The sequence below is a fragment of the Elgaria multicarinata genome, chromosome 20 (assembly GCF_023053635.1).
Source record: "Elgaria multicarinata webbii isolate HBS135686 ecotype San Diego chromosome 20, rElgMul1.1.pri, whole genome shotgun sequence".
NCBI lineage: Eukaryota > Metazoa > Chordata > Lepidosauria > Squamata > Anguidae > Elgaria > Elgaria multicarinata.
In genome coordinates, this window is record NC_086190.1 from 19,795,605 (window position 1) to 19,813,646 (window position 18,042).

The 18,042-nt window shown below is 54.2% G+C and overlaps 2 protein-coding genes across 3 annotated transcripts in view; one reads left to right on the plus strand and one right to left on the minus strand.

The window, feature by feature from the left end:
- The first annotated feature begins 1,867 nt into the window (after positions 1–1,867).
- Positions 1,868–5,949, plus strand: TMEM82 (transmembrane protein 82). 2 transcript variants are annotated; one of them, XM_063145047.1, is made up of 6 exons: positions 1,868–2,072; positions 2,172–2,244; positions 3,356–3,530; positions 4,094–4,502; positions 5,087–5,341; positions 5,648–5,949. In XM_063145047.1, exons 1-6 carry the CDS (start codon positions 1,979–1,981, stop codon positions 5,779–5,781), a joined length of 1,140 nt encoding a protein of 379 aa, XP_063001117.1. In that variant the 5' UTR covers positions 1,868–1,978; the 3' UTR covers positions 5,782–5,949. The 2 variants fall into 2 exon arrangements, with proteins under 2 accessions (XP_063001117.1, XP_063001118.1); XM_063145048.1 differs by having other exon boundaries at positions 1,873–2,072; positions 5,154–5,341.
- A 1,831-nt stretch (positions 5,950–7,780) lies between these two features.
- The window catches only part of LOC134411305 (zinc finger protein ZFP2-like), a 34,017-nt gene continuing 23,755 nt past the window's right edge, over positions 7,781–18,042 (minus strand). Inside the window, exons 3-7 of the mRNA XM_063145019.1 lie at positions 15,843–15,963; positions 12,705–12,773; positions 11,507–11,633; positions 11,112–11,228; positions 7,781–10,682 (exon numbers count right to left, since the gene is read on the minus strand). Coding sequence (XP_063001089.1) covers positions 8,899–10,682; positions 11,112–11,228; positions 11,507–11,633; positions 12,705–12,773; positions 15,843–15,963 — 2,218 coding nt within the window. The 3' untranslated portion in view covers positions 7,781–8,898. The remainder of the gene's footprint in view (positions 10,683–11,111; positions 11,229–11,506; positions 11,634–12,704; positions 12,774–15,842; positions 15,964–18,042) is intronic.

Sequence of the window (18,042 nt, forward strand, 5' to 3'; positions counted from 1 at the left end):
AGCACAAGAGCATGGAAGGGGGGCAGGGAGAACAGGGTGGTGCTCAGAGTGTTGGACTGAGACTCAGGAGACTTGAGTTCTAGGCTACACTTGGCCACAAAGCTCACTGGGTGCCTTCGGGCCGCTCTCTTGACTCCCAGCCTCATCTACCTCGCAGGGTTGTTGTGAGGCTAAAATGGAGGGCAGAGGCCCATGTAAGCTGCTTTGGGCTCCTCGAACAAAAGGAAGGATCTATATTTCGCAAATAAAGGGGAGAAGATGTACTAACAGTAGTCTATGTGGATTGTGGGAGCTGGGAGAAAGTCAACAGAGGCTGGACTTCTGAGCGCCCAGCTTTGCGCATGCTCCTGCCACTGGTTTGAACGGGCTTGTTAATGAGCAACAAGCCACAGCGCAGGTCTGTCCCTGCATGGCCTCGGCGGAAGGGGCCAGCCCGCAGGGGAACGACGCTGGAGAGGCGCGTCTCTGGCCGACACCTCGCTGTGACGGAGGCAGCCTGGTGCAAGTACCACCACATGGCGGGGCAAAGGCTCCACTGGCCCTTGGGAACGGGAATCCCAACCACACATGGGGAAAGGAAGACGCCTGTCTGCCTTACTAGCAGCTTAAAAGGCCACACAGCAGCAGCAGCAGCGAGTCCCCGGCTGGCCTCTCTGGCCTCCAGACGGAAGCCAGGTGCTTTCTGGTCAGGCCAGGGCCAATGTGTGCTGTGGGGCGCACAGCTCAGCCCCTTCAGCCCCAGCCAGCGTAGCCAACGGCGAGGGAGGGATGGGCCTTGTCTGTCCTCCAAATGTTGTCAGACTGCATTTCCCCAAACTAGTGTAGAAGCTGCAATTGGACTGGTGGTGCTGGGGAGACACAGAACGTGTGCTCTGACAGACAGCCCCTCTGGCAGGTTGGGCCCAGGTATGAAGCCGCCCCAGACGAGGCCGGGCTTGCGTTGCAGAATATCGCTCCCGGGGCTGACTAAATTCACCGAGAAGTGGAGGCTGAGTCCGGCGCCGTTTGTCAAGGCAGGAGGCGTTTGGGGGCCAGAGTTTGGAGGTGCAATGCATCCTCAGAGAGATCGTACACACACCGAGTAATAGGCGGTTGGAGGAAGGAGGCCAACGGTGGCCCTCACAGGGGCCGAGAAACACAAGCCGCCCGGTCTGGGACACTTCTGTGAAGCTTCACGCCGTGAGACCCGCTGATGCTTGTGCAGCTGTTGCGTGTTGAGGCTGCTGGTGATGTTTTCCTTCCCCTCAATATGCAGAGGCCCCCTTTGCCGGCTGCAGCAGGCGGTGCTGCATCTTGCATGTGACAACGTGGTCTCCGATCCATTCAATCTTTTGCGGGCCCCCCCCCCAAGTCTTTAAACACAGCATCACACCCTTTGGCAATCTGATCTGGCCACAACAGACTTAACAGGGCTAATACACCTCTGGAAACGGCTACCAAAAAATTGAGGCCAGCTTGCCAGAACTTCTTCACTGGGCTTTGGGCAACTCAAAAGCTTGCTTGCTTCTTTCAGCCTGTTGGATTAAGTCGTAATAAAGCTATTTCTCTGCTGCTGCTGCTGCTGCTGCTTTTGTGTTTTCCCGAGCTATTAGCCCCTTTGGCTCCGTTTCACATGAAGGCTCCACCTGCCCTCTGGTGGCCACCAACAGTCACGTTCGAGCCGGACAGCTGGGCGTGGGTGGGGGTGGGGGTGGTGACCAAATCAGAGCTATTGCAGCTTCCCCCAAATTAACCTTTGTACCGTAAGGCTCCCAGTGGCAGAGGGAGAGCCCAAACCCAGTTATCAGAAAGGGCCGGGCAAAGCGCCCTTCGCCCACTGCGGCCTCCTCCCTCCCCGGACCAGGAGGGGAAGAGCAGGCAATGATTGACTCACCCGGGCGGCCCAAGGCTGCTCCTCTCTCCCGGCGGCCCTGATCAGCTCCTTCCGGCTGCTGCCTCTCTGCAGACCTTTGAAACCACCGCTGGGGTCCTGGGCAAAATGGTGTCCGGCCTCCACGCCTACCTGGTCTCATGGCTGCCCACCTTTCCCAGCCTGGACTGGGGCTCCAGCCTCGTGGACTCCCTCTTGCAGGGTGAGCCGGTGTCACATACACTCACCCACCCACCGACACTTGGCATTCCACCCTGGGGCCTGACCCCAGCCCTTTCTGATGTTTGCTGCTCCCTTGCAGGGCTGGTGGGCGCCTGTGCCGTTGCCATCCTGTGCAGCCTGATGAAGATCTACATCTACATCCAGTGCCTGAAGTGAGTGCCTGCTGGAAGGGGGCGTGGAGACCCCGGCCCAGCCCTTCTTCTGGGAATCAAGGGAGATGGCTTCCCCGCTCAGCTCTTTGGGGTTTGCTGCAGTCCCCTTCATGGCAGGGAGGAGGGTGGGTGGGTGGGCATAGACCCTCAAGTCCTGCCAGCATCCTGGCTCTTGTGGTGAAAGCATCGGCTTGCTGGCAGAACTGCCAGTGCTTCAGCTGTTCCCGTTGAGCAGGACGGGTCCTTGATCTCTGCCCCCTGGGGAATCCATTGCGGAAGGTGCTACTGGTTGCTGTGGTTCTTTTGAATGTGGCCTTCCCCAACCTGGCGCCTTTCAGGTGTGTTGGACTACAACTCCCAGCAGGGCTGGCTGGGGGGTGCTGGGAGTGGTAGCTGAGCACAGCTGGAGGGCAGCAGGTTGGGAAAGGCTGTTTGTACACGTCTCTGATCTCCTGGGCTTCGAAAGCAGAGGCTGGGCAGTGGGTCCATTACCCATCGGGCAGAGGGTCCTCCGCAGGCAGCTGGGGAGGGACTTGGGCGGGAGCTTGTTCTGTTGTTTGGGTCAGGACTGAGCAGGAGCTTTGTTTGGGCTGGGCTTCATCCACCCCAACTCCACTCGGGACGAGGAACAGAGGGCCTCTGCCCGCGTGCAGAGCCCATCTGCCAGGGTCCCTCGGCGGGCAGAGGGGGGGACGACATTGGCCCTTTTAAAAATCCATTTGCATTCATTGCGTAGAAGTGGGTGGAGCATCAGCAATGAAACCCTTGACCCAGTGGGTGGCTGCTGTGGAAAAGGCAATAGGAAATAAAATAAAGAATAAATCTGCCCCTATTGTAATACCCTTTCGGTGCGACCACCCTTGGGATGCTGCTCCCTCCTCCGTGACCATCTGGATCTCTAGGCTCACCTGCCGCCTCTCCTCCAGCACGTAGAGCGGGTTTGACGCAGAAGGCCTTTGGAGATGTGGGCCTCAAGCTGGGCTGGGAACTGGTCGGCCTCCAGGAGTCTTGGCCCACAGCTCCCATCATCCATCAGCAATAGCTGTGCTGGCTCAGCCTGATGGGAGTTGTGCCTGCTCCTGGGCCTGACCTGTCCTTCTTGCCCCCTCAGCGACCCAGAGCGGCAGAAGGAGAAGGAGAGAATCCGGCACCAGTGGTCCCTGCTTGACCAGCTGCATCTCCTCGTGCTGAGCGGCACCTTCATGGTGGTGGGGCACCGCGTGGCTGCCCTGGTGGTACTGGAATTCTCCCTCCGGGCCGTGTCCACCATCCTCTCCCTCGACAAGGTGAGACGCTGCTTTCCTGTTCTCCTTGGGCAGCTGGGGGGGGGTGGACAGCGTGACCCTCTTTGGGTGGCCCCAGCTGTGGGAAGGAGAGCTCGCTGGCTTCGAAGCTCAGCCCAGGGAAGCTGGTCTGGGAGCTTCACCTTCGGGGAAGCCAGGCTCATTTGGAGAGCAGAGGTTCCGCTTCTAGGCAGCCTCGGGCGCAGGGACGCGGGGGCTCCTTTGAACAGGAGGATCCCTCCTGGGGCTTCATGCAGACCTGACCAGAACAACACAGAGTCTTGTGGCAACTTGAGGGCTGACTAGCAAACGTATTCCAGCAGAAGCTTTCGTGGACGCCGTCCATTTCGACAGATGCCACCTTTAAGGTGCCGCAAGCCCCTCTGTTGCTTCTTCTGCAACGAATGGACATGCAGGGGAAGTGTCACGCAGGGGATCCCCCCACCTAGCCAGGCTCTTAGGTGGAGCAAAGCCACTCTGGTCTAGCGCTCTCTGCCCACTCCGGCGGTCGACCACATGAACGTGTTTCAGTCGTGTGAATGCAGCCCGATTCCCTGGTTCCGCAGGGGGTGCACAGCTGCCAGCTCTACCTGCTGTGCCAGTATTCCCTGGGCTGCGGCGTCTCGTGCAGCCTCGGCTACCTCCAGGAAGGGGCGCCCCACCGCACGTGGAACCTGCTCCTCAGCGTGGGCCTGGCTGCCCTCCTGACCAGCTACGTGTGGCGCGTGGCCCGCCACGTCTTCACGATGTACGAGCTGCACTGCAAGGAGCGCTACTGCGGCGCCTGCCTCTTCCTGCTCACCACCTGGCACGGCATCCCCCGGCTGCTGGCCAACGCCCTCAAGGTCACTTTCATGGTGGCAGACTTGGCCGCAGTGGCACTGATCAACCGGGACTTCCTCACCACCTCCGAGGCCATCCGGTTCTGGACCCCGCTCACCATCTGCTACACGCTCCTGGTCATCTACATGCAGGGTGAGTCCCTGCTCCCTCCTGAAAGGAAGCCGTGCTGTTTGCAAAATATTTCACTTACTTTATTAATGTCTTTAATGATTTAACAGTTTTAAATCAATGTTAAGCTTCTGACCCCCTCCCTCACCTTGAGCAGCTGGAATGTCTTTGAACATTCTGTGATGTCACAGGAAGTTCTGCTAACATTCAATTCCTGGCACTTCTGGCTTCTATCTGTTGTTCAGTTTGGTTTCTTTACTGGGAAGGTCAATGGCTTGGAGGCATAGGGCCCCCTTGGCATGCAGAACGGTCTTGGACAGGTGCTGGTGCTTGCTTTCTCGCTTGCTTTCAAGCATTTTTATCCCACTCCTCAGTGGCTTATATTCAATCGTTTATATGTAACCAGGCATTTGCCAAGAAAAATCAATAAAACAAGTCCTCGCAGGCTTGCAATCTAAACAGACGTGACACAAAAGGAAAAAGGGAGGCAGAGGGAAGAGGAAAATCAGCCAATGTTTTTTCAGCAGGACTGGTGGGATGCCCCTGCTGCTTCCCCCTCACCTGCAGATTGTGAGTTTGTCTAGAATATGGTGCCCCCACCCCGGTAGTTGGCCAGCGCCAACATTCTACATTTCTTCTTAACCCTGACTTTTCTGTTCACTGGTTGAACGGCAGAAGAGCAGCGTCAGAACCCCACCGATCAGATGGCCTACCAGACGGTCTTTGTCAGGATGGGCGGTCTGCTGATCCTGCTGATGACAGTGGGCCGGTGGATGGACATCGTGAACGTCCTCATCTCGCTGGTGGGGGAGATCTGGTGCCTGGCGCGGGCCGGAGTGCTGCTGGATATCTGCCGGAAGCAGGTGAGGAAGCCAAAGGGAGGCCGACAGGGAGGAAGGAGAAATCAGAGGCACCCTGGAGGCTGCGGCGGTCTTGGGAGGCCCTCGGAGGCTCCTATGCTGTGGTTTTGTCCCCACATCTGGTACCACCTCTGTCTATCCGATCAAACTGTTGCCTCCGAATTGGTCTATTCTTTTTTCTGAAGGCCCCATCCTGCAGCAATGAGTTCCACAGGTTAATTAGCCTCACTGATTTCTTATCAATCCATTTCACTGACTTAATTTCTGGAATCTAATATTTCTGTTTTGGTTTCTATGTTGGCACTTCAGGATTATTCCCAGAGATTCTCCCGCTCAGCTTCTGCCTCCCGGCAGCCCCCACATCAGCGCAAAGAACACCCTCCAAAATCTCAGCCAGCAGCTACAGCATCCTGAAGCAAGAGAGGCCCAGCGGAGGAAGCTGATGGTGCGATGTGGGTGGGGAATGGACAGTCCACGGGCCAGATTTGGCCTGCTGCTTGATTTCTTCCGGCTCGCAGCGTTCGCCCACTCTGGGCTCTTCAAGCCCAAGTTTTTTACACTGGAAATATTTTTCGTGTTGGTCAGTTCACTAAACAGTCTTTTGTTTGCTAGTTATTTGCTTGGATTTTTTTTGCTATTCAGCTGTCTCTCTTCAAAAACAAACAAACAAACACACCTTAGAATTAGCCCACTCTGGTTTCTCCAGGCAGGGCCAAAGCAGGTGCCACACAGGTGTTCCCAGCCAGATGGGTTTTGCACCAAAGGATTTGTTTTTTGTGGGTCAATGGCTTGAAAAAAAGCAGGGAAAACAGGCTCAGGTTGAGAAGACCCGGGTTCCATGCCCTGCCCGTTGCCCTGGGAGCAGCACTCGCCCTCTCTTGGCTTAACCTACCTTACAGGGTTGTTGTGAGTATAAAATGGCTGGGGAAGGGGAGTATAAGCAACGATAAACGAGAGCCAGGTATCTCCGGCACAAGTCAAAAAGCTAATTTCAGATGGGTCGAGCGCCGGCCGGTCTTAGGCCACAACCCATCAAGTCTTAGCTGGTAGCAGGGGCTGATGGGCACCAGATCTGGAAATGGCAGGGTCTATACATACATACATACATACATGCCGATTTTGAAACTCTGACCAGGATTTATTCTCAAATAAGACGCGCCCTGCCTGCCCCACATCATCCTGTGGTGAATCGCCATCCAGGGGGAAGATTTCTATGCACGGGTAGCAGCAGGTGCGTGTGTGTTGTTGCAGCCAGTGGGATGGAGGCCGTTAAACCCCTTTCTTCCCCACTGCAACCCTCCTTGAAAATCACTTTGTGTGGCAATTAAGCTGAGAAAAACCAACAACGCCCTTCCGTTGGTCTCAATGGACACTCGGGGCCCTGGGAAATCGATCTGGGACCGTGGGAAATAGATTTGGGGGGCCCTGGGGCTGGCAGTGTGAGCTGTTTTGGCATCCCCACCAACCCAACCCAGCCTGATACTGACCATCCAAGAGGACCCTGTAGTGGTGAAAGCGGTCGGGACCAGCCACGATGAAGACCTCCCAGCCCCGCAGCCCTTCCTCCTGCAACTTCTTTTGGCCTTTATTTGTGTCAGATCGAAACCATCCTGGTGCTGACCAGCATCGCAGGATCCTACCAGTATAATTAGAGGTAGGCGCTGAAGCCAAGTTCTGTTTTATTTAAGCAGATACTTGACGACGCAAACCACCATGCTGAAACTGAGTGGCAAAATCTGGCTGCATTTTCCTCTACTAGAAAGAAAAGTTCTTTATGCTACATTCTATTGTCTTGGTTGTATTTTAATGACCCTGTATTTATTTTTGTTCTGTGAGCTGCTCAGGGACCATCTGTTGATGGGCACCCAAACACCTTTAGTACAGAGCATAAACCTAGAAATTGTCCTCGGTGGGTCACAGTCCAAGACATCTCAGCTGCTGTCTTATGTAACCTTACTTAGGAATTTCTTCTGGACTGGCCGTTAGATAGGTTTAAGACCACTGAAAGCGCCTTCTAGCCACCCTCATTGTTTATGCTGCATTTTATTTGTTGTATTTTGAGGGTTGTATTTTATTCTGTAAACTGCTCCAGGAAACATTTAGAAAATTGTGGGTCGGCGGTTGTCCCCCACATTTTGGTGACCTCCCAAAGTGGTCAAAATATAATAATGAACTAAAATGCCATCTCATTCCTAATGCAGCACTGCGTGTGTCGAGGGGGACGGACACACGCACACACACACACACACATACACACACACACTTGCAGCAGTAGCCAAGCTACATTCTAAAGAAAACAACAAAACACCAACTGCCGCTGATGTAGCTTATCCTGGTGGGCCCTTGAACATGCTTCACTTCTTTTCTCCCCCCCCTCCCCCCGCCCAATCTATTTGTTTTTCTCCCCAGCACCTACTGTCTTCTTCTTTTTTTGCAGCTCTAGTGTCAGTTCTTAAACCCAGAGGGGGTCTTGATGCCTGGCGAGGGCTCAACTGCTGTGCCAGCTACAGAGATCCAGATGTGATGGGAGCCGCGCAGGGGACCAGCCACACAGCTCTTTGAATGGCGGCTCAGATGAACCCGTTGGACAACCATGTTTCTGGGTCAGACACAGCTGCTAGTGCATGCTGAACATCGGCCTTGTCCTGCCCCCATTGAGCAAGACTTCTTCCACACAGGTATCAGGCAGATACTTTTTCTGGGGTTGTGGATTGGGAGGCTCTCGGAACGTTTCCCCTCAACTCCTGTCTTTGACTCTGCCTGTTTTTCAAAACCTCAGTATCTTGCCAGCACCGAGCTATTCCAGACCTCAGTAAGCCTTAAATCGTATCAAAGGAACCCCAGTATTCGACGGTATGCATGCGCTACAGTGACGACTTGAAACGGGGGCATTAAGGCACATAGTTGCAATGACAAATTAATATCATAAAAGTAGTCTGAGTTTACAGGACAGTTAAATTTCAAAAGAAACTATTTCTACAACTACCAAAAACAAAATACACACGCGTGTGCACCAGACTCCGTAGGCTTTTCTACAACTGCCTGGGGTGAGGGGCTATGCTAAGGAAGGTCTACGTGGTCCCAGGAGTCCTTTGTTTTCAGATCATCTCCAAATGGAGTCTAGGAAGGGGCAAGGGCAAGAAAACACACCAGCTGTCTTTCAGGAAACTCCTTTTGAACCTGGCAGGTCCTTTCCTCAGTTTTGGAAACTTCTCCAGTCAGCTGTCACCTTTTCCAGAGGGGCTGGCAGGCTGCAAGCCTACACAGAATTACCTGGGGGTGGGAGGGGAGCCCTGTTGAACGTAGTGGGACTTGCTTCTGAAACAGGCACAAGTTTGCGTGGTAAGACTAGTTTGCATCCCTCTACCTCAATGGCCACTTTCCCCCATGTTAACCTGCCCAGGTTTCTGATGATTTACAATAGTTTAGCTAGAGACTGACTCTGCTGTTTGGTAATGTTTTCAGTGCTCACTTAAGTTCTTTCCTAAGTGACTGACTATGCACTCTAGTTGAAACGCATTCTACACTATGACCATTGTAAGTTTTCTCTCCTGTGTGGATTATTTGATGTCTAGCAAGTTGTTGCCTATTAACGGAGGTTTTTCAACACTACAAGCATTTGTATTGTTTCCCCCGATGTGGATTCCTTGATGTCTAGTAAGGTTTGAACGCTGACTGAAGCGCTTCCCACACTGCAGGCACTGATATGGTTTTTCCCCTGTGTGAATCCTTTGATGTGAAGTCAGGCTGGAGCTCTGACTGAAGCTCTTCCCACACTCCAAGCATTTGTAAGGTTTCTCTCCCGTGTGGATTATTTGATGTCTTGTGAGGTGTCCGCTGTTAACGAAGCTCTTTCCACACTCCAAACATTTGTATCGTTTTTCCCCTGTGTGGAGTCCTTCATGTTTTGTAAGACTTGAGCTCCAACTGAAGCTCTTTCCACACTCCCGGCATTTGTATGGTTTTTCCCCTGTGTGAATTCTCTGATGAGATGTCAGGCACGTGCTACGGCTGAAGCTCTTTCCACACTCTGAGCATTTGTAAGGTTTCTCCCCTGTGTGGAATCTTTCGTGAAAAGTAAGGCTTGAGCGCTCACTAAAACTCTTTCCACACTCCAAGCAATGATACGGCTTCTCCCCTGTGTGAATTCTTTGGTGTGTAGCGAGGTTGGAGCTCTGACTAAACTGCCTTCCACACTCCAGGCATTTATATGGTTTTTCCCCTGTGTGGGTTATTTGATGTGTCGTAAGGTGGATTCTCTGAGTGAAACCCTTTCCACACTCTAAGCATGTAAATGGTTTTTCCCCTGTATGGATTATATGATGTGAAGTAAGAGTGGAGCTCTGGCTGAAGCACTTTCCACACTCCAAGCATTTAAAGGGTTTTTCCCCTGTGTGAAGTCCCTGATGTTTAGTCAAATGTATCCTCTGGCTGAAGCTCTTTCCGCACTCCAAGCACTGAAACGGCTTTTCCCCCACATGCATTCTTTGATGGGAGTTAAGGTGTGCATTCCACTTGAAGCTCTTCCCACACTCCAGACATTGATAAGGCTTCTCACCGCTGTGAGTTCTGTGGTGCGAAGTAAGGTTTGAATGCTGGTTGAAGCTCTTTTCACACTCCAGGCATTTATAAGGTTCTTCTCCTGTGTGGATTCTTTGATTTGTATTGGAGCTCTGGCAGAAAACCTTTCCGCACTCCAAGCACTGAAATGTTTTTCCCCCCATGTGGACTGTTTGATGTCTAATGAAATGCGAAGTATGTTGAATGCTCTTGCCACAGTCTGAGTAGCCACGTGGCCTTTCCCTTGCGTGAAATCTTTGATGTGTCTTAAGACTTGATGTATGACTAAAGGTCTTTACATGTACAGAGCACCTCTTGATCCTCTTTCCATTACTTTTTTCTTGTTCGATTGGGATGACATGGGCGTCCTCACTCTGAGAAGGAAGGACATTAATCCTCTGTGCCCCCCTTTGGTTTTCTTCCTGCATCTTTGATCCACCCTGCTCCAAGGCATTTTCACTCGTGTGGGTTCTTTGATGTGATACAAGGCCTGAGCTCTGACTGACGCGCTTCCCACACTCCCAAGGGTGCAGTTGGCAGTGTGAATCAATGCTAGGTTTCCAATTGGATCTTTCCGCACACCAAGCAAACTCATCCTTTCCTTCTGCCATGTGATGGTCTTGCTCAAATGGGCCTTCGTGGTAGTTGCCATCCTGGCAAAGAACGGCTTTCTTTCTCCAGCTCTCTTCCAGGTTGCCCTTCTGCCTCTTGAATCCCTCTCGCTCCTGCTCAGTTGTCTCCAAGGACATAACACTTGGCTCCACACAATCTTTCCCATCAGCTCCTGGATAAGAAGAGAGCATTGGGGTGGGGGAGGACAAGTGAGAACTGGAGCCTCGAATCAATTAGCTCTAACTAACACAGATTTGGTTGCTTGACCCACCCCAGTCCAGCTTCTGTCCTGGTGAAGGAATGGAAAATGTTTTGATAGCCCTGGGGGTGGGTTAGGGTCATCTTTGGCAAGGGGTTGTGTGCCTCCCAACTCACGCTCTTTGAGTGCTCAGCAGTTCTTACTTTGCTTCAGCCCACAATAATTTTGGGTCTTATTAAGAGGAAAGGAGAGATCCTGCCGGGTGTCAAAGTGGACAGGAATTCTCTGCTTCACGGGATCAAGCTGGTCCTGGATGATATTCAAGACAGACCAAAGAATCTACCGGCCATCCAGGGAGCCCTCTCCCCCAAATCCCTGGCAACAAACAATCCTACCACCCACCTGAGCAGGTAACTGCAGATCTCTTTCCTCTCTCTGGATCCTGGACAAATAGTTCTTCCTCCCCTTCCTCCATCCAAGAGATGAGGGCAGGTTTGGAAAGGAAGGCAGGATCGGGAGCTAGTTTGGAGGAAACACACAGGCGCATCACTTCCGGCTGCGAAACGTTCAGGCAAAACGGAGCAAGAGGAAACAAGCAGGTGTTGCGAGCAGCTACAAGCAGCTGACTCTGGCAGCTTCCCGGGACCTTGTGCTTTTCGGAATCCTGCACAGGTCTGCACAGAATTAAGTCACACTGAGTTCGATGGGGCTTACTCCCATCCCAGGGCACAGAACAGCTGCCCTGGGTGCAGGGCTTTGGCTGGCAAGGAGCCGAAATGGATCCATGGAATCCTTACCCACGTTGGCCACATGGCCGTAGTTCTCCAGCATGACTTCTTTGTACAGCAGCCTTTGGCCCGGGGCCAGGAGAGTCCACTCCCCCTTGGTGAAATACACGGCCACCTCAGCGAAGGCCACCGGGCCCTGGAAGGAGAAGGAGGAGGAGAAAAGAAACATGATTCCCTTACGAAGAACTCCCTCTCGCCCCACACTGCAAGAAGAACTCAAGGTGGACAAACTGGGGTGGGGGGTGTCCTCCCCCCCCCCCCCCCCGCCGTGTCATTTAATCTTTGGTTAACAAACAAAACCAAAACGATCATTCTGTTTCATTTTCCACTTCTATACCGGCCAATAGCTGAAGCACTCTGGGCGGTTCACAGAGCAGGACTTAATTAAAAACATGACATGCAACAGCGCTATAAAACGCAACCTAAAAACATTCAAAAGTTTAAAGCAGAATCAAAATAGAATAAGTAAAAGTAAAAAGTTAGCAGCACGTGAAGGGTGCAAACCTATGCAAGTTTAGCCTGCAAAAAAATGTCCTGCAGCCACGAGCCTGGCTAGCTGGAGAATGCTGGGAGTTGTAGGACTTTTTTCCTGACTAAACATCCATAGGATGTTTGTGCCCTGAAACAGGTTCTCTTTTATGATAAAACCAGAAGACCAAAATAAAAATGGTTTCGGAACAGCAAAAAGCCCAGAATGTTGTCCTTATGGCACCGCTGAAAGGGCCTTTGCTTCCTGCTGCTTCCTGCTGCCTTAAAAAGAGGGGGGGGAGTCTGCCTGCCACCCACACATCCTTGGCTTCGCATCCTATTTGGCCCCCTACAGAGCCCTCACTGGCGGGAGGGGGGCAGTGTCGGTGACAGGAGCAACAGGGAGGGAAAGCCCCAAAGCCAAGGATGGGGGCAAGAGAGGAAGAACCAGGTACCCTCCAGATGTATTATTATTATTATTATTATTATTATTATTATTATTATTATTATTTATTTATTTATTTATTTATTTATTTATTTATTTATTTATTTATATAGCACCATCAATGTACATGGTTTTAGACTACAACTCCCACAAGCCCAGCCAGCATGGTCATGGATGGAACATCTGGAGGGCCCAAAAGGAGGTTCACTTATTCCCAACCAAGGAGGAGGTGACCCTGCCCAACCTTTGCATGCTGCTGCAACAGGGACCCCCCCCACACACACACACACTTACCTCCATCGTACAGGGCTGGGTAGATGTGGCCTTTCCCTGGAGTCTCTGCTGAGAGCCACCCGCCGGAGCCTGGTGCAAAAGAGAGACGTAACACTGAGCCCGAGGCAGAGACCTGGAGCACTTGTAAGCCTGCACACTGGGTGGTGGTGGTTTGAGTTGGCCTGAATAGCGGGATTTTAAAGGATTCAGAGGCCGGCAGCGGCTGTGGAGCTCCGGGACGTTCCTCCTTCCACCCACAGGAACAGGCCCGGGGAGCTCTGCCACTTCCGTAGTACCACTGAGGGCTGGCGTGCCTGTCATTTCGTTGCCACTACTGCTGCTAGGAGAAACGCCCCCTGCGTAGCTGATGGTCCTGCATGGGACACCAACCCCCAGCATTCCCAGGCTGGGGGATGCTGGGAGTTATCGTCTCACGCATCTGGAGGGCACCAGATGTGGGGCAGGTGGGTCTGTCTGTGGCAGGGCTGGCACCTCTGCAGCCCAGATGTTGGAGGACTGCAGCTCCCATCCGCCCCAGCCACCATGGCCAAAGGTGGCAACTGCAGTCCTGCAACATCTGGGGGGGAGGGGCACACGTTCCCCAGCAAGACTTGACAGGCAAGATCCTTCCCACCCCCCACCCCCACCCCCCGGTGTTTCTCCTTTGTCTCCTGCAATCTCCGCACATGGAAATGGAGACGCCCCACTTCGATTGTGCATAAAGAGGCAGGAGAGGGTTGCAGAGAGACCCCCCCACAACACACACACCTCACCAGCTGCCTTCTCTGCACCCCCCGTCCAGGGTGGGGCTAACGTGCAACGGTGGGGGGGAGGGCTTGCTGCGCACCGCCTGCCCGCGATGCTCTTGCAGCCCACATGTGCCTTCCGTGCGGATCGAGCGATGCCAAAGGGCCCCTTGGTGCAGCTGCACGGAGCAGCCCGTCCTGTGGAGTGGGGGCTCTTCCCTCCCCCCCATGTGTTCCCAAAGAACAATTCAGCCCCAAGCCGCCTCCCCCCCCACCCTCACCGCCTCAAGGATCCTGCGCAGACGCAGAGCACTGCCTGCAGCTGCGCCAGCCAGCCCACTTTCCCCCCCTCCCCTTCACTTCGGGTTCCTGTTGGAACAGCTGCAGGAGGAGTCCCACGCAGAGGGGAAGAAGGAGATGTTCTACGACCGGCATAGCTCTGGGGTGCCTCCACCACTCCCACCACCTTTGTGGGCCACGTTCAATGGAAAACCCGAAGTGTCGCTACTACTCTTAGTTCTTTGATCCTGTGACCCTTTGGGATGCTGAATTTAACCGTTAGAGGACCGAGAGATGCCGAAACTTGGCAGCCTAATAGCATGAGGTGACCATAATGCTTTCAGGTGGATTCCTGTATTGAGCAGGGGGTTGGACTCGATGGCCTTAGAGGCCCCTTCCAACTCTACGATTCTATGTGATAATATAATATAAACATAATGCAATGCAGCCTTCCCCTGTAAGCCCTTCAGAGGGGCTGGGACTACAACTCCCAGCATCCCCCAGCCTAGGAATGCTGGAAGTCCTAACACATCTGGAGGGCACTCATTCGAGGAAGGCTGATAGAATATAATGCACGTATCGCTGTGGCCTGTTTTAATATTACGGTTCAGGACCCAAAAGAGACCCTTCTTTTGTCGGCTTTGGTTTCTTACATGCCTTTAACGTGGCCTCTCGGGTGAGCTCCCTGGACGCCCTCCACGTGTGGGAAGAGGCTGGGCTGCACCATGCACCTTGGTGGGCCTGGGAGAGGAAGCAGCAACCCAAGTCCACGCGGTCCAAGCAGAAGGGGGGTCAGGCTAGGAAGGTCACAGCTGGAGCCCAAAGGAACCTCAGGCTAGCAAGAAAGCCTTCCCAAAGGCCGCCTGTCCCTCCACCATTGGACAGGTGGGGCGTGGGGGCTGCAGCCTCCGAGGTCTCTCTGTGTGTGTGAATCCGCTCTGGGTCTCAGTCACAACCAGCCAGAACTCTGGCGGAGCTCTCCAGGATGCTGAAAGGTCCGTATCCCTCCTTTAGGGTTCTCACTGAAACCCAGGGCAGATTCACCGCCCTACTGCTGTTGGAGCCACCAGCTTCCACTGGTGCGCTGGGCCGTTTTTAAGGTAGGGGTGGGGAACCCCGGCCTGCGGAGGTCCTCCACCTGGCCCAGGGAGGCTCTGACTCCCTCTGGGGCTTAGGGAGGGAGCTGGGAGTCTGCCTGGGTGATGGAGGTGGAGGTGGCACCGGTGAAGCAGCCCAATGGCCCGGTCAAGGAGGGGACCAGAGCCCTCCTCTGGCTGGAGAAAGGCTGCGCACAGCAAAGGCCGTCCCCAGCCAAAGCGCCGCCTGCAGTTCTGCCCCACAGCAAGCCGGGTGGGAGGACACTCAGACGTGTTCCCCTCCCCGGTTTTAAAGCACACTGGCTTCCTGCTGTTCCCCAAACAGCAACCCCACCCATCCCAGCAGGCTTTGGGTTGCTCCGCCTCTGCTTGCGACCGCTCTGGGGACAGTCCTTCCGCAGCACATGCACTGGTTGAGCAGAGGCCCACCAGCCACCCGGGGCAAGTTCTGCTTGGGGTGGAGGAACAGCTTCCCAGCAAAGCTGAGGGGGACCTTCGCACAATCTCTGAATGAGCCTGGCAAAGAAGCCCACCAAGGGGCTGGCCCAGGCGCAGAGGCCTCGCGCGGAAGGGTGGGAAGAGTCGTCCCGGGTGCTGCGTGGCGTTGATTCCAGGCCAAAGGCCAGAAGCCCGACAAAGCCGGATTCGGTTCTCCCTTGCTATGACTCATCTCTTCCCCAGTATTTTTGTCCGGGGTCTCCATGATGTGAGTCGTTGCACAGGGCCTCGCCTGGGATGTCTGCCTGCACTTCCTTGGGCTGGACCGCCCTCCTTGCCTGATCAGCAGTGCTTGTGGGAACGGGATGCTCCCCACCACCACCGCAACCACCCCCCTCCCCACGCTAAGTCCTAGCTGAGTCAGACATCTGCAGCCACCACTCTGACTAACTGTCAAGTGCTGACACAGCCCGGCTACTTCCGCAAGAGTGCTTGACAAAAATCCAAGTCCGGGCCAGGAAACCTTAACACCCCACCCCCACCCCAGAAACTGAGAGAGAGGAGGGGGCCTGCGGTGGGGGGAGGTCGACACCACTAACCTTGCTTGGCTTCTCTCCAAAAAGTGCCAGGTGGAGGCCTCTGAGAGGATGCAAACGGACTGATCTGAAGCAGGGCGCGGGGTTCGTTCCGGCGGACAGCTCAAACGGTTCGCACGCTAGTCTGTTGCAGAGAAAACACAGAAGAGGGTTGGATCCAGATGTAGATGCCTGTAGCCAAGATGGCGGGAGCAGACTTTCTCACCCCCTTCTCCCCACAGCAGCCCCTCCAAGACACCCCACCCCCCAAAATGCTACAAAGAGGGCTGGAGGACACTGTTGAATGGAGTGATCTGTGCGGTGACACCTCCAAATTGGACAGAGGGCACCATCCCTCCAGGTCATGTCACAGATTCAACCTGGGGTCTTGCAGCACTGTCAAAGCGAGTGAATGTGTTACGGCATAAGATGATGAAATGGGCCGGAAGCCCACAGAACCTCCCGTCCTAATAAAGGAGCCCTGCAAGTCCCAGCGTGGCTGGCTGGGGAACGCTGGGCGCTGGACTTTTTTCAGTCTAAATACGCGTAGAATGTTTCCCCAAATGTAGCTACTCCATGACCCTTCATTCTGTTATGGCGTCCAAGCAGGGAGACCTCCAGGTGAGGGGAGAGCCTGTGATCCAGCGTCTGGGTTTCCTTGGAATGAGGCTGCTGGAAACTCGCAGCGTGTTTGTGGATATAGTGTTTATTTAAATATATTCAAACTGAGCATAAGGAAAGGCTCACGGCATTAACCCTTGCATCTGTTGGGGCGCCTGCACCTAAAGAAACCCCCAGAGCGCTGGCCGAGCTCTCTGCCTTGCGTCCGGATCTTGCCTGCGTCTCTCAGAGAACAGCGGTTTCTTCTTCACACACACTCAGCTTGGATGACCTCATCTTTGTGGGGCAGGGAAAGGGGGAGAAGCTGAGCCTGGATACCTAAAGATTCCCCTTCCAGAAGAGCTGTCGGTCCGGTCCGTGGAGAGAGGCAGCTCCTTCACAAAAGCACCATGCCCGGTTGGTTCGTTAACTCTCTCCTGACCGAAACCCACTCCAGGCTGCAAGGCGTCCCCAGAGGATATCCAGACTAACCCCTCTCCCAAACGTGGAATAACTCTTACTGATGGCCTGCGCTTCGGACAAATGGCCGAAAAGAGCCAAAGAGCGGGCAAAGGGGAAGATAAGCTCAATGCTTCCCCCAGCACCTTCCTTTGTGCTAATTGGGGGGGGGATCTGGGGGGCAAATCTGGCTATCTGGGGCTGCCCACACAGCCACACCCCTTTCCTGTCTGCACCCCATTCCCCCCCAAGTGACCATCCCGTTTCCACAGGATCGGGGCTTGAGGGCCGAACTGCTTCATCGCAGACAAGGGAGAGAGTGGAAAGGTAGACGCTGCACCAGTCGTGCCACGAGACAAAGGCTTTTGTTTGGGGCTGGTTTGCAATGGGTGCGTGTTTGCCCAGACCCTCCAGCAGCCGCTGAGTCAGAGTTGTCGGTCCCAGTGTCTGAACCCTCCGGGGTGTGTGTGTGTGTGTGTGTGTTGTGAAACAGGCCTGAACCCTTCCTGTCCTCACAGGGTTCACCCAGGAGCAAGCAAAGTGTGTCTGAGAAACTTCCTGGAGAAGTGGGTGTGGGGACATCCTGTGATAGAAGCCATGATGGTTCAGGCCCAGAGGGGAGGCCCCAACCCTTCGGGGGCAAAGCGACCCCTCTTCAGAGGCCCCAGACGGGGCTTCTGGTGGCCCATTCCGCCATTTGCCTCAGGGGTAGGTAGTACTATCACAACCCCAAAGGGGTCTTCATCATCCCATGGAGCTGTCCGTTCAGGACAGACGAAAGGAAGGACTTCTTCACAGGGTGCACAGGTGACCTATGGAATTGGCTACCACAAGACGTAGCAATGGCCACCAATTTGGATGGCTTGAAAAGGGGACTGGGCAAATTCTTGCAGGAGGAGAAGGCTATCAATGGCTACCAGTCCTGGTAGCTACATGTGACCTCCAGGCTCAGTTATGGCTACGTGCACCAGTTGCTAGGGGACATGGGCAGGAAGGTGCTGTTGCATTATTGTCCTGCTTGTGGTTTTCCCTGTGGAGGCTGGACCAGATGAACCTTGGACTGATCCAGCCTTCTGATGTCCCTCCATCACCTGAGGCTGGTGGCCAGTGGCAGCTTCTAGTGGCAGAGAGTTCCCCTGGCCGACGACCTAGAGTGCGGCTTTGT